The sequence below is a fragment of the Seriola lalandi genome, unplaced genomic scaffold (genome assembly GCF_002814215.2).
Source record: "Seriola lalandi dorsalis isolate HSWRI2012SDOR001 ecotype SW California unplaced genomic scaffold, Sedor1 jcf7180002054164, whole genome shotgun sequence".
NCBI classification, from domain to species: Eukaryota; Metazoa; Chordata; class Actinopteri; order Carangiformes; family Carangidae; genus Seriola; species Seriola lalandi.
Genome location: NW_019524717.1, coordinates 4,087 through 18,636, shown reverse-complemented (window position 1 = coordinate 18,636; position 14,550 = coordinate 4,087). Strand labels below are relative to the sequence as shown.

The following is a 14,550-nucleotide window of genomic DNA, read 5'->3' as shown; positions in this document are numbered from 1 at the left end:
TCCTGCAGCCTCGGGTCATACTCAACAAAGCCGGTTGGTCATTCCGTTTTAGGCGTAAAATTTTAAATCCAAGAACCACAAAGTTTCCTCTGTTTCTGAGTGAATCGTCCTCTGCAGCGCGAAGCTGTGGCGGGCTGTTGATCACCGCAGATTCATGGTTGTTTTCCCCACGTGTTGCTGCTCTCTGGTTATGTTGCATGCCAGATGTGTGGTTAGACACAGGTGTTTTATGTTCAGGTGTTGTATCATGTCTTCAGCACATACAGACTTTAGCTTTAACATAAAGGAAATTGAATAGCAAATTTTCAAGATGGAGTTTTGCAGAGATGCTTCTAATTCAGGATTTAACAACTAGTCAAGCTTTGACAGAACATGTAGGACAGAACCAGCACGTTCTACTATTGTAGATAATAACAATAGTATTGATACTGTTGATACTGCTACTAATAATGATGATCAAAAATGATTGTGAAACATTAATTTTTCTCATTTTTTCTGTAAAACTTGCTTTAGTGAGCTGGAATAAACAATATCACTTCTGTTCAATAGTTTCAAAATAAAATACTCACAGTCACGCACATTTGCAGCAATATATAGTGGAAATACTTGATTTCTGCTTTTTGTTCAGGTGTGAAGCGCAGCAGGAGACTCCGCCATGATGAAGAGGATAACGAAGATGAGTACGACAAGAATCTGGATATGAATAACAGAACTCCATCAAGGTTCCTACTTAACTTTTGTTGTCATTATTATTTTGTCCACATGTTTACTGGGGGTGCACGATTCAGAAAATCACAAGATTCGATTCAAAATTGATTCTCGATTCAAAAACGATTCTCGATTCAATACATTTATACATTTGATTCCAGGTCTTTGTCTTCCAGAGGTGAGTTAGAGCAGAGGAAGCAAAGCGGACCTCAGATCAGTGAAACTCAGAACCACGTGGACCTCAGGATCCGATTCCAGGAGAACCTACAGACCAAAGTACCTTCAAAAAAAGGTCATTTAAAAAGTGAATTAAAATAAATGTATGGGGAACTGGGGACAATGTTTTATTATTCACACAGGAAAGATCATCTCTGTCCTTTAAACGCACAGTATGTAACTTCTGCCTCCAGGTGTCTCTCAATCCAAATAATGACAAAAGATGGCGTTGGATGACGTCATGAAATAGTGTGGCCTCATGGGAGTTGTTGTCTCCATCACTGCCATCTTCTCCCAGTTTTGATTCTTTCAGTGTCCGTCGTTCTGGAAATCAAACAGACCTGATCTTTAGAACTGTAAAAAACAATCAATGAAACAGTTTCACATTTACAGTCAGTGTTTCACTGACGCTGTACGACGGACAGATTAAAGAGAAAATCTAAATATCAGCAGGTTATTACGGATAGGCCAATTATCCACAGAGGAGTCATCCTCCCCGAAACAAACGGACCAGGGAATGAAAACAGTGGAAAAACCCATGAAACAGTTTCACTTTAAGAATCAGTGATTTTCCGACACAGAACACAACGTCTCCAGTGGCTGGGAACTGAGCTGTCTAACATTTACTGAAAATGAAATGTTACACAGAAGGATTTTAATTGCAGAACTTGTTCTAATCAAATATTTTTAGGTTGTTGTACTATTACATTAATGAAGTAAAGGATCTGAATACTTCTTCCTCCCCTGCTGCTTGTTTTCAGAATGAATGCTGCAAATCTGCAAAAGAATCATCACTGATGTCACTGACATTGAGTAAAGACTATATGAAGTCACAGTTGTCCATTATGCCTGTGTTTCATTGTTCCCTGCAGATGTTCAGCATCTGTTCGTGATTAAAGAAGAGGTTCCCCCTGAGTTGAGCCCTCGTGTGGATCAGGAGGAACCAGAGAGCCCGAACATTAAAGAGGAACAGGAGGAACTCTGGACCAGTCAGGAGGGAGAGCAGCTTCAAAGGTTGGAGGAGACTGATGATACCATGGTCCCACTCACTCCTGTCCATGTGAAGAGAGAGGATGATGATGATGATCCTCAGTCTTCACAGCCTCATCCAAGTCAAACTGAAAGGAGCAGAGAGGCAGAGCCTCCGTCCAGCAGCTCAGCTCAGCAGATGGAAACAGAGGCTGATGGAGACGACTGTGGAAGATATAAACCAGACAGGAACTTAGATCCACATGGTCATATTCAACCAGACACAGATGAACAGGTCTTAGATTCCTCCGAGACTGAAGACAGTGACATTGATTGGAAGGAAGTCCATACAGCTGGGAAATCATTTGATTGCAGTGTTTGTGGGAAGAGATTTAAGCGACGGACGTCGTTAAATATGCACACAAGAGTCCATACAGGAGAGAGACCATTTAGCTGTGATGTTTGTGGGAAAAGATTTAAGTGGCGGGGGGGAGTTAAGAGGCACATGTACGTGCATACTGGAGAGAAACCATTTGGTTGCGGTGTTTGTGGTAAGAGATTTAATCGTCGGGAAAACCTTAAAGGGCACACAAGAGTCCATACGGAAGAGAAACTGTTCAGTTGCAGCTTTTGTAGCCATCCATTTACAGCTTCTTCAAACAGGATAAGACATATGCAGATATGTAAACACAAGTTTGTTATTAAGGGCAGCAGCACTTAGTGAAGCAGCAGAGTTGCAGGTTGAACTGAAAGAGCCTCATTTCAGCATAATTACAATGGCGAGCATCGATCACGGTTAACTGTAATATCCTTAGTAATTCTTTATTATCTGTATTTACTTCTATTGTTTATCTGAGTTGTATTTTTGAATATATTTTTACTAAACTACTATTCGCATTTAACGTAACAAAGTTCTGTTACACCTCAGGTGAATATATTTTTGGTTGTGAAATAAATTCAGAATTTAATATGCATTTGTCTGGTGTATGTTGTTTTGACTTTGGCCATTGAGTGAATTTTCTCCTTAAAATATATTGGTCTCTTTTGTCAAAGATTTGAACCTGTTAAGCCCTAAGCCTAAAATCTAGATGTTGGTAGTATTCCTCACCGAGACAGTCGTATCCAAAATAGATCAAGAATAGCTCCACAACCATCAGGTCCATTTGCAAGAGCTGGGTCAGTATGGATAGGTAAGACCTCAGAGAAGTTATTCCATGTGTCAGTAACATTGTGACTCTTACTATAGCTGAGTAAACTGTGATAAACCAAAGGAAAAATTATATTTTTTTTCCTCACCTAGAATTTATTTTATATCAAACAATGGATTACACCATGAGAACAATGGTCCCATGCACTGGGATGCCACTGGTTTCATTCAGCAACTTCATGACTACAACTCTAACAATGTAGGTAGAAATTCAACAAAGCTTCTAGTAGGAATGGGGCCAGACTGTCTCTCCATTTGGACACTTGGATAGTCAAGGTACCCAAAGTGTGCCAAAACTGCTATCTTATGTTGATTTTACTTCGTAGACATTGTAAAAGTGAAAAATAAACATAAAACCTACTAGATACAAAGTTCAAGATACAATAAAGGTTGAATCTGTTGTGCGTCATGTGTAAAATCCTAATCTGTGCTGAAAGTCTCTAGTACTTATACACGGGTGTAGTATTGTGAGAAACCAAGTCTCGTAGGAGTGTGACATCCCGTTCGAAACCTGGCGAGATGTAGAAAACGATGGCACTGTGTTTTTAATCAGTAGTACCACTAAACATGCACTACATGGAAATCTCAGTCAACTTCCCTGGAAAATCATGTGGATAGACTCGAAATGACCACGTAGGGGTAAGGAAACTATATTTGTTGCCTTTAAATAGAACCGCTTTTGGGTTTGATGGAATATTTGACATGTGGACTTTAAAATGAGAAGTTTGACCCCGTGTTTGCTTTAGAGCTACGCTTCACTGTCCGTTTACATTGATAGGTGTGTCTTCTTTTGCAACAGAAATATTGAAATTATTGCCAAACAAAGATTGAATTAACTTGGACTGTTGGTTTGGTAGCGTTAAGGCCTCATCTTTTACCCTATAAACAGATCTACGGTGCAGAATTAAATCTTGACGAAATGAGAGTTAATATTAAAATGTTCAGAACCCATTTAGCTTAAAGTTTTTCCAGCAAACATCACAACCAAATGGTTTCTCTCCTGTATTTATGCACCACAACATGAACCTGTCTGAAATCACTGCTGTCTTTACTGAATGTCAATGAGATCAGTGATGATTCTTGCAGATTTTCAGTTGGAGGTTTACTTTATTCAAAGAACTAATATAACAATGTAAAAATGTTTTATTACAAATACTAATACTTCATTTACAATCCTACTTAAATAGAAGTAAAAAAGTATCATCAGCTAAATGTATAAAATATTTCCTTTGGACTCTCCTCTGGATTGAGAGAGAACTGCAACAGCCTTCACCCAATAACTTCATTCTAATTCAGAATAAAACTATTTATTTCTCTAACAAAAATACATGAACTCAGACTGTCACAATGAAAAAGGAATTTAGTATACAGTTTCAAATATTCAAAAGTACAGATGTGAGAGATGATTAAAAACCAGTTCAACAATAAAAGAAAATACAAATGTGAAAGAGCGACATCAAATATTACAGTTAATTGTCAACACTCTTTCATGCAAACTTCAACAGTAAATGCAACTTAAATGCAGCATTTGAATTATGCTGTGATGAGCTCTTCGCCTCAGTTCAACCAGCAACTATGAAAACTTCAGTTCCTGCTGCTGCCCTCAGTAACACACTTGAGTTTGTGTGGCAAGCAATTTTTAAGTTATACAAACAGTAACTGATCGATGTCTCCCCTGTATGGATCATCATGTGCCTCGTAACGCAAACACTGCAGCGAAATGCTTTCTCTCCTGTATGGACTGTCGTCCTTCAGCTGCTGCTGTCCGTTATATCTTTTCCCGCAAGCAGCGCAACCATATGGTTTCTCTCCCGTATGTTTTCTAATGTGCAACTTAAAGTTCCTCTGTGACTTCAATCACTGATGTCTTTACTGAATGTCAGTGAAATCATTGATGATTCTTGCAGATTTGCAATTGGAGGTTCATTTGGAAACAATCAAAAGTGGAGGAAGAGGTATTCTCTACTTTATTAAAAGTAATGTGATTTAAGTACTAACACTGCATTTAAAATCCAACTTAAAAATAAGTAAAAAAGTATCAGCTAAATGTATAAAATATTTTCTTTGGATTCTCCTCTTCATTAAGTCAATGTCTGAAAACAACAACAATAGAACAGTTACAACTTGTTTCATCAGTTACTGAATTAAATTAACTCTGAATTCATTTCCCAAACAAAACACATGAACTCAAACTGTCACATGAAAACAAAATTTAGATACAGTTTCAAACGTGAGCAATGATGAAACCCAGTTACAAAATAAAAGAAAATAAAAATGTGTTACAATGGCATCAAATATCACAGTCAACTTGTGCGACTCTTATAGAAACTTCAACAGGAAGTCAGCACTTCGATTACAGTGATGAGATCTTCCAGTTCAGTTCAACCAGCAACATGAAGCTTCAGTTGCTGCTGCCTTCAGTAACACGCTTGAGTTTACATGTCTCCTCATGCTTCTTGAAGTTTGACCAATACGTGAATAGTCTGCTGCAAAAACTGCAACTAAACACTTTCTCTCGTGTATGGATCACCATGTGCCTCTTATGATGACTCTTTCGCTTGAATTTTTCTCCACACACATCACAAGCAAATGGATTTTCTCCTGTGTGGATTTTCATGTGCCTCTTACGATGAATCGTTCGCTTGAATTTTTCTCCACACACATCACAAGCAAAGGGTTTTTCTCCTGTGTGGATTTTCATGTGCCTCTTATGAGTCATATTTTGCTTAAATGTTCTCCTACACACATCACAACTAAATGGTCTCTCTCCTGAATGGACTCTCATGTGGCCCATAAGGTTCCCCTTCGACTTAAATCCTCTTCCACAAACATCACAACTAAACGGTTTCTCTACTGAATGGACTCTCATGTGGCCAATAAGGCACCACTTTGCCCTAAATTCTTTCCCACAAACATCACAACTAAATGGTTTCTCTCCAGTATGGACTTTCATGTGGCAAAAAAGGTATCCCCTCGACTTGAATCTCCTCCCACAAATATCACAACCAAATGGTCTCTCCCCTATATGGACTTTCATGTGCCTCTTACGATGAATCTTTCGCTTAAAATGTTCCCCACACACATCACAACCAAATGGTTTCTCTGCTGTATGTATTTTTATGTGTTTCTGCAGAACCCGCATTCTTCTAATTTTTTTCCCACACTCAGGGCAGCTGAAAGGCTTCACATCAGAGTTACATCCTGTATCACTTACATGGACTTCTTTACTTTTCAAACCTGACTCAGGTGTTCTGGTTTCCTTCCAATCATTTTCACTGTCTTCAGTCTCGGAGGACTGTGTGACCTGTTCATCTGTGTCTGGTTGAAGATGACCATGTGGATCTAAGTTCCTGTCTGGTTCAGATCCTCCACAGTCGTCTCCATCAGCCTCTGTTTCCATCTGCTGAGCTGAGCTGCTGGATGGAGGCTCTGCCTCTCTGCTCCTTTCAGTTCGGCTTGGATGAGGCTGTGAAGACTGAAGTTTCTCCTCGTCATCCTCACTCTTCACATGGACAGGAGTGAGTGGGACCTTGGTATCATCAGTCTCCTCCAGCCCTGGAAGCTGTTCTCCCTCCTGACTGGTCCAGAGTTCTTCCTGTTCCTCTTTAATGTTTGGGCTCTTTGGTTCCTCCTGATCCAGACTAGGGCTCAACTCAGGGGGAACCTCTTCTTCGATCATCAACAGATGCTGAACATCTGCAGGGAACAATGAAACACACGCATAATGGACAACTGTGACTTCATATAGTCTTTACTGAATGTCAGTGACATCAGTGATGATTCTTTTGCAGATTTGCAGCATTCATTCTAAAAACAAGCAGCAGGGGAGGAAGAAGTATTCAGACCCTTTACTTAATTGAGATTAGTAGTACAACAACGTAAAAATATTTGAGTGTAGTGCTGTATTTAAAACACATGTATCAGCTAAATGTACCAACATATCTTGTTCAGACTCTCCCCTAGATTTAAAAAGACACTGCAACATGTGTGACCTAGTGTCTCAAAATAATACAATATTGAACTGTTACAACTTGTTTAGCCAGTAACCAAAAGTGCCAGAGACGGTCTACCCCAAGTTAAACATTAAAATCTGAATGGAATAATAACAATTTACACAGCTAAAAAAAAACAAAACGAAAAAAAACACCATAGACCCTCTGCTCAGCATCAACCACTAGGACACTGTTAAAGAGCAGCCGGTGCACATACTGCAGCATTTAGCAGCTAATGAGCCACATCTTTCTCTCAAGAGTTAGTGGATACCAAAACTTGAGTTTAATGAGAGTATTGGCGTCAGTTTCAAACAAACTACATTATAAAGCAGCTGCTTCATATTAGTAATGAAGCAAATCTGAATGGCTTTTCTGACAGTATGAACCCTGCACCACTCCTGCCAAAGCACCTTTATCATCCTGTCATTATGGTGCAGAATGAATTCCGATTAGAATCAAACTCTTAACATTACAATGTTCGAAAGCAAAAGAGATGAAAAACATTTTAAACTAGAAAATACACTAAATGGCCAATGTCAAAAAAATATACACTGTTCTTCAGACAGAAAAAAAAAATCCAAATTCCTTGTAAATTAAATGTGAATTTATTTCAAACAATTACATTTACTCAAGCTGTCACAAAACTTCCTTACCTTAAATGGGAATACTAATTAAAGCTGCACAATTAATCGGAATTTTTTCAAAATCCCATTATGTCCAAGTGCAATATCAAAAACGAAGGTGCTACAATTTTTTTGATCAAGATAAAATGTGTCACAACATTTTTGTGCCTTGTTAGCACCACAAGTGTTGTGATGCTAACAAGGAAGTAGTAAAGGAAAATGTTTCTTTGGTACAAGACTCAACAAAAATCTATGTAACAATATTACAGCCACATTTGAACTTTTTTTTTTTTTCATTCTGACTTTAAACTCAGAATTCTGCGGGAAAAAAAATTCACATGGCCTGTATTCTCTTCCGTAAAAATCACATCATTTTACATTTTTTTCATGAAAAATTAAATTCAATTGAAATGACAGTATCTGCCAAAATAATGGCAATGGGATTTTTTCTTTTTGTGGTATATTGTGCAGCCCAAATAGTAATTTAGTATACATTTTCAAATATTCAAGAATACAAATGTGAGAGAGGACAAAACTCACTTAAACAAAAAGAAAATACAAGTGTGCAAGAATTAATAAAAATGTTACAGTTCACTTGAGTAACACACAAAAACTATGCTCTTCTAGTTCAGTTCAACCAGCAACTCTGCAGCTTCAGTTACTACTGCTGCCCTCAGTAACATGTTTGCGTTTACATCTCTTAAAGTGATTTTGCCTGTTTGTATAACTTATGAATTGCTTGCCACACAAACAGCAACTAAACGGTTTCTCTCCTGTATGGACTCTTATGTGCACCTTAAGGTCTGTCTGCCGCTTAAATGTTTTTCCACAAACATCACAAGCATAGGGTTTCTCTCCTGTATGGACTCTCATGTGGACCTTAACATAATCCCGCCGGTTGAATTTTTTCCCACAAACGTCACAACCAAACCGTTTCCCTCCTAAATGGACTTTCATGTGCACCTTAAGATAACTCTGCCGGTTAAATGTTTTCCCACAAACATCACAACCAAACGGTTTCTCCTCTATATGGTTTCTCCTGTGCGTTGCAAGGTTCCCTTTTACCTTAAATTTTTTCCCACAAACATCACAAACAAACGGTTTCTCTTCTGTATGGATTTTCATGTGGAGTTTAACTGCCGACTGCTGCTTAAATTTTTTCCCACAAACATCACAATCAAACGGTTTCTCTTCTGTATGGACTTTCTTGTGGACATTAAGTTCAGACTGCCGCTTAAATGTTTTCCCACAAACATCACAACCACATGGTCTCTCTCCTGTATGGAATCTGATGTGCATCTTAAGATAGTCATGTCTGTGAAATCTTTTTCCACAATCATTACAACCAAACGGTTTCTCTCCTGTATGGACTCTCATGTGTGTCCGCATAACCCACTTCGTGGTAAATCTTTTCCCACACTCAGAGCAGCTGAAAGGCTTTTCACTAGTTTTAAATCCTGTATCACTAACATGGACCTTATTAATTTTCAAACATGACTCAGGTGCTCTGGTTTCCTTCCAATCAACGTCACTGTCATCAGTCTCGGAGGACTCTGAGACCAGTTCATCTGTATCTCGTTGAAGATGACCATGTGGATCTAAGTTCCTGTCTGGTTCAGATCCTCCACAGTCCTCTCCATCAGCCTCTGTTTCCATCTGTTCAACTGAGCTACTGGACGGAGGCTCTGACTCTCTGCTCTCTTCAGTTCGGCTTGGATGAGGCTGTGAAGACTGAGGTTTCTCCTCGTCATCCTCACTCTTCACATGGACAGGAGTGAGTGGGACGTTGGTATCATCAGTCTCCTCCAGCCCTGGAAGCTGCTCTCCCTCCTGACTGGTCCAGAGTTCCTCCTGTTCCTCTTTAATGTGTGGGCTCACTGGGTCCTCCTGATCCAGACGGGAGCTCAACTCAAGGGGAACCTCTTCTTTAATCATCAACAGATGCTGAACATCTGCAGAGAACAATGAAACACACACATTATGAAAAACGGTGTCTTCATATTGTCACTGATATCACTGGTGTCTTTACTGAACCCTCCATTCTCTTCTCTGTGGACACCAACAGCATTTCCTGCAGCAGTGAATTACACTTTTTCAGTCTGCAGATGACGTGGCACCAGTGCTCTGTCTGAAAACAATCAGGCTGTAAACAACCTGGTCTGGACATTTTGGAAAAACTCTCTCAAGCTCAACCTCACCAAAACTCAGGAGCTGTGCTGTAAGAGCAGAGAAAAATCAGACCCACAACAACCACAATTTAACTGTTCAGTTAATTTTTCAGTAACTCACACACCAAAGTTTTATTAATTCAGAGTCACCAGCATCATAAACCAGCAAGACGGCAAAGTGGTGGTGAGTCCCTACATTGATGGGGTTGTGAAGTCAGACTGTCCATTCCTCAATTATTTATATTCCTTTAGTCCAGAAGATTCCACAGATCGCAAAAGCAAGAAGGGTATTTTAAGTTTTCCAAGTCATTAATATCGTCAAGTCTATTGCAGACTGCCAAGCATCTTTATTCACAGCACTTCTCTCCACATCTCTGCCAATTCCTTCCTTCAGGCTGCCTGGCAGTGGGTAGGCTTGGTCAGGGTTTTTCCTCCAAAGAGAATTGCGAGGCGGCTGCCTGCATCAAATTTTGTGCCACCTCAGCCTCCCGCCAAATTCTAGTACTTGTTTTCTCGGTTCTCCGTGGATTTGATGTTTGTAACTGCAAGTGCGGCTGCATGTCACTACGGCAAAGTAGTGGCGCTGTATCGTAATCCGTGCATCAGGCAGAGCCATCCGAAACTGCCAAAGAAGAAGAATATGAACCACCTCCTGCCCGAGGAAGGTAGCGACTTGATTTTGTGGCTCTTCAAACAGGTGAATAGGGTTGCCACCCATCCCGTATAATACGAGATCATCCCATATTTGGAAATAAAATGATTCTAGTACTTGTTTTCTCCTCAAAGTGCTGTGAATAATGTAAACCAGTTGCCACCTTTTTTCACATAAAAAGGTGGCAACTATGGCTCAAACTGATTAGGCAGCACCAATGCCATTGTAACAGTGAACCATTTGTTTACAGCAAGACATGGGTGGTAATTGTAGTTGTAGTCATCTGGTCAATGATTCGGGTGAACTGACCCTTTAGAGTTATAATATGTAACTTTTCCACTTTAACGTGTCTCAAAATGACTACACCTATGTTATATATTTGTTATATATTTTTTAGTTGTGACCTTACATTATCCCAAATGTTTCCAGCAATTCTCAAACCTAGAGAAATACATAAGTTTAATATGGCAAAGCTCTGTGTCATTTGGTCGCTTGTCAATGACATCACATCCCCTATGATCATGGGTTAATGGTTGCCTTCAGATGCTCAAAACATACTTTTATTTAATTTAAAAGCTGGAGTAGGTAATCTGGGAGATGTAAGCCTGAGTTAGCTAGATTTTGAAAGTATCCTACCAAAAAAAAACCCACACTGTCCCTTCAGGCATCCCTCCAAGGCCACTCCGTTGTGATATCCCAATACGGAGTGACATTCACAAGTAAGAAAAACATACACTCACCAGCCACGTTATTAGGTACGCCTGTTCAACTGCTCGTTTACGCAAATATCTAATAGGCCAATCACATGGAAGCAACTCAATGCATTTAGCTTGTAGACATGGTCAACACAATCTGCTGAAGTTCAAACCGAGCTTCAGAATAGGGAAGAAAGGTGATTTAAGTGACTTTGAATGTGGCATGGTTGTTGGTGCCAGTCAGGCTAGTCTGAGTATTTCAGAAACTGCTGATCTACTGATTTTCACACACAGCCATCTTTAGGGTTTACAGAGAACGGTCCGAAAAAGAGAAAATATCCAGTGAGCGGCAGTTGTAAGGGTGAAAATGCCTTGTTGATGCCAGAGATCAGAGGATAATGGCCAGACTGGTTTGAGCTGATAGAAAAGCAACTCAGTAACTCAAATAACAACCTTCTTACAACCGAGGTAAGCAGAAGAGCATCTCTGAAAGCACAACACGTCGAACCTTGAAGCAGATGGGCGACAGCAGCAGAAGACCACACCGGGGGCCACTCCTGTCAGGTAAGAACAGGAAACTGAGGCTACAATTCACACGGGCTCACCAACATTGTACAATAGAAGATTGGAAAAACGTTGCCTGGTCTGATGAGTCTGGATTTCTGCTACGACATTCAGATGGTAGGGTCAGAATTTGGCATGAAAGCATGGATCCATCCTGCCTTGTATCAACGGTTCAGGCTGGTGGTGGTGGTGTAATGATGTGGGGGATATTTTCTTGGCACACTTAGTAACAAATGAGCGTCGTTCAAACGCCACAGCCTACCTGAGTATTGTTGCTGACCATGTTCGTCCTTTTATGACCACGGTGTACCCATCTTCTGATGGCTTCTTCCAGCAGGATAACACACCATGTCACAAAGCTCAAATCATCTCAAACTGGTTTGTTGATTATGACAGTGAGTTCACTGTACTCAAATGGCCTTGACAGCCACTAGATCTCAATCCAATAGAGCACCTTTGGGATGTAACGGGAACGGGAGATGTGCATCATGGATAGGGAGCTGACAAATCATCAGCAACTATGTGATGCTATCATGTCAATATGGACCAACTGAATCTATGCCACGAAGAATAAAGAAGTCAAAAGGGGGTCCAAGCCGGTACTAGATAGGTGTACCTAATAAAGTGGCCAGTGAGTGTATAAGATTACCATAATGAATGTAAACAACCAACAAGACTGTTACTCACTGCTGTCAAGCTAGTATGTTTGGTAATATGGCAATAACTAAGGTTATATATCAGGCAAAGCTAAAACATCAACAGACTTAGCTACACTATTAATACTAAGTTAGCTATACTACTAGTACAACTAACGTTTCTTTTGAACCTGCTGCTTTGAAGCTGCATGTCTATGAAAAAACATTGCATCACCTGCTTCAGCTCTGTCTGAGCTCTGTGATCCAAGATTGGTGTTTGGTATGTTACAAATGACATCAGCAGATGCTCCTGAACCAGGCCCTCCGGTTACAGGTCTTTCTACCTGATGCATTAGCCAGAAATGTCCACACATGTGTAAGGGAAAACACAACATCACAACCCCTGTGTTTTCATGCTGCCACAAAGGGAATCATATACAGTACCAGTCAAAAGTTCAGGACAGTGTGTCCAAACTTTTGACTGGTACTGTATCAAGTATTTTGCTGTCCCTTTTCCCAGGAGAATACCAAGTAATATTTTTATACATAACTTGTGTAAATATTCAAATTTGTATTTTATTATTTTGCATTCTTCTTTATATGAACAATCTGTTCTGACTTTTTTGAATGCCTTTTTCCTTAAACTTACAGCATAAACAGTGAACCAAATTCATTTAGTATAACTTTGTATGCTACACAAAAAATACTAATCCAATGTGGTATGAAACTTGTTTATTGTATTTTTATGGACATAAATATATATATATATATAACATTACTGAAATACTTTTAACAATGCAAAATATATACACATGTATCATTGCCATACACAATATATTTACTATGGATTATAGGCAGAGGTGAGTGTTGGCTGACGGGTCAGGCTCTATATGTGGCATCATGTGGGCGCTGTGGTTATCTTCTTCTGCTATGACAGCGACTGCCTTATAGAAAGAATAATCACAATTAGCCATCAACTCAACAATAATGACATTTAGATAACTAGATATAAATCTCTTTATAGGATGTATATCACACAGGACTATTGCTACATAGAAATACAGCTCTAAGGTTATTTTGCTGAGAGGAAGTTGGTTTAATGGGTATAAAATACTTATTTGAGAGGGTTGGTTAGTGCAGTTATGTGTGGCTGACAGACAGGTACACGAATCATTAATTCAATAATATTTTTCTAATATGAGAAATGGTCTCAACTTGTAGGCTAAAGTAGGACTACATGAACCAATATTGTGAGGAATTCATGAATGTATAACAAAAGAGCTACACAAGAAAGGAGGGTGCATTTACATTGATAGTGGTCTAAACAATTACACCAACCTAACACCGTCTTAAAAGCTTTGTACATTTGTAAACGCGTCGACAACGACCTGATTCTTAGCGGTTTGAAGAGCTAAGCTACTTCCCCGTCACATAAAGTTGCACTCACAGTTGGGAGAGAAACTGAAATGGTGGAGGTGGAGCGGGGGTGGTGGTCTCATCAATCCCCATTTTAAAATGGTATGGAAGTTGAGTCTTTATCACAACTAAAAAAACACAAAACACAAAGTCCCATTCGCAGTCGTTACAGACATAAAGATAAAGACTATGAAATGACATCTGCTCATCACAACTACACTAAAGATATTACCAAACAAATAGGCTGCACAGATTACATACAAGGCAACGTTATGTGTAAACATAGCTACATTGTCTACTAGCACAGCTGATGTTGCTTACACCCATTGCGTTATCTAATGTTAGCTTTGGCTAATACATAAAACGTAGGTTTATGATTAAATAGCCAAAACAACTTATGAAGCAGGTATTTACACCCCCCCCCCCACTTCCCAAACCAAAACAAACAACATAATTACCTGTGTAACATAAATACAGCCACAATCGAGTCACTTTTTATCTTGTCTGTTCCTCAGTTGTCTCCATCAAGCTACGTCAGTGCTGATTCTTGCATTGTCCAATTTTATTTTCGTTGCAGCCTTTTCTGCGTCTGTCTTCTTCGAGTGAAGCTGCTGATGAAGTCCAGGCCTTAGGTGGAATTGGTTGAACTTTCTCTGCCATTACTGTGCGTCTTCTTCCTCTTCTTCACCTGCAACTACCACTTGT

At 39.6% G+C, this 14,550-nt stretch overlaps 3 protein-coding genes and 1 long non-coding RNA gene across 4 annotated transcripts; 1 reads left to right on the top strand and 3 right to left on the bottom strand.

Annotated features, from left to right (window-relative positions):
* The first annotated feature begins 6 nt into the window (after positions 1 to 6).
* On the top strand, positions 7 to 2,867 carry LOC111653157 (uncharacterized). The gene is made up of 4 exons (XM_087173292.1): positions 7 to 33; positions 629 to 722; positions 870 to 1,000; positions 1,797 to 2,867. The coding sequence occupies exons 2-4, from the start codon at positions 700 to 702 to the stop codon at positions 2,612 to 2,614; spliced, it is 972 nt and encodes a 323-aa protein (XP_087029418.1). The 5' UTR covers positions 7 to 33; positions 629 to 699; the 3' UTR covers positions 2,615 to 2,867.
* A 1,320-nt stretch (positions 2,868 to 4,187) lies between these two features.
* Positions 4,188 to 7,035, bottom strand: LOC147819263 (uncharacterized). Its single transcript, XM_087173291.1, has one exon. It carries the CDS (start codon positions 6,777 to 6,779, stop codon positions 5,502 to 5,504), a length of 1,278 nt encoding a protein of 425 aa, XP_087029417.1. The 5' UTR covers positions 6,780 to 7,035; the 3' UTR covers positions 4,188 to 5,501.
* A 647-nt stretch (positions 7,036 to 7,682) lies between these two features.
* LOC111653156 (uncharacterized) lies at positions 7,683 to 11,480 on the bottom strand. Its single transcript, XM_023403633.2, has one exon. It carries the CDS (start codon positions 9,648 to 9,650, stop codon positions 8,370 to 8,372), a length of 1,281 nt encoding a protein of 426 aa, XP_023259401.1. The 5' UTR covers positions 9,651 to 11,480; the 3' UTR covers positions 7,683 to 8,369.
* A 1,664-nt stretch (positions 11,481 to 13,144) lies between these two features.
* Positions 13,145 to 14,544, bottom strand: LOC111653153 (uncharacterized). The gene is made up of 3 exons (XR_002760644.2): positions 14,304 to 14,544; positions 13,877 to 13,973; positions 13,145 to 13,373 (listed from the first exon to the last, which is right to left on the bottom strand). It is a non-coding gene; the product is annotated as an uncharacterized LOC111653153 (long non-coding RNA).
* Between the last annotated feature and the right edge of the window lie 6 nt (positions 14,545 to 14,550).

Bases quoted from the DNA above. Each gene is read 5' to 3' on its own strand.
- LOC111653157 (XM_087173292.1), top strand. From the start codon at position 700: ATGAATAACAGAACTCCATCAAG. The intron at 723-869 runs GTTCCTACTTAA...ATTTGATTCCAG, and splicing joins AATAACAGAACTCCATCAAG to GTCTTTGTCTTCCAGAGGTG. The intron at 1,001-1,796 runs GTCATTTAAAAA...TGTTCCCTGCAG, and splicing joins CAAAGTACCTTCAAAAAAAG to ATGTTCAGCATCTGTTCGTG.
- LOC147819263 (XM_087173291.1), bottom strand. From the start codon at position 6,779: ATGATCGAAGAAGAGGTTCCCCCTGAGTTGAGCCCTAGTCTGGATCAG.
- LOC111653156 (XM_023403633.2), bottom strand. From the start codon at position 9,650: ATGATTAAAGAAGAGGTTCCCCTTGAGTTGAGCTCCCGTCTGGATCAG.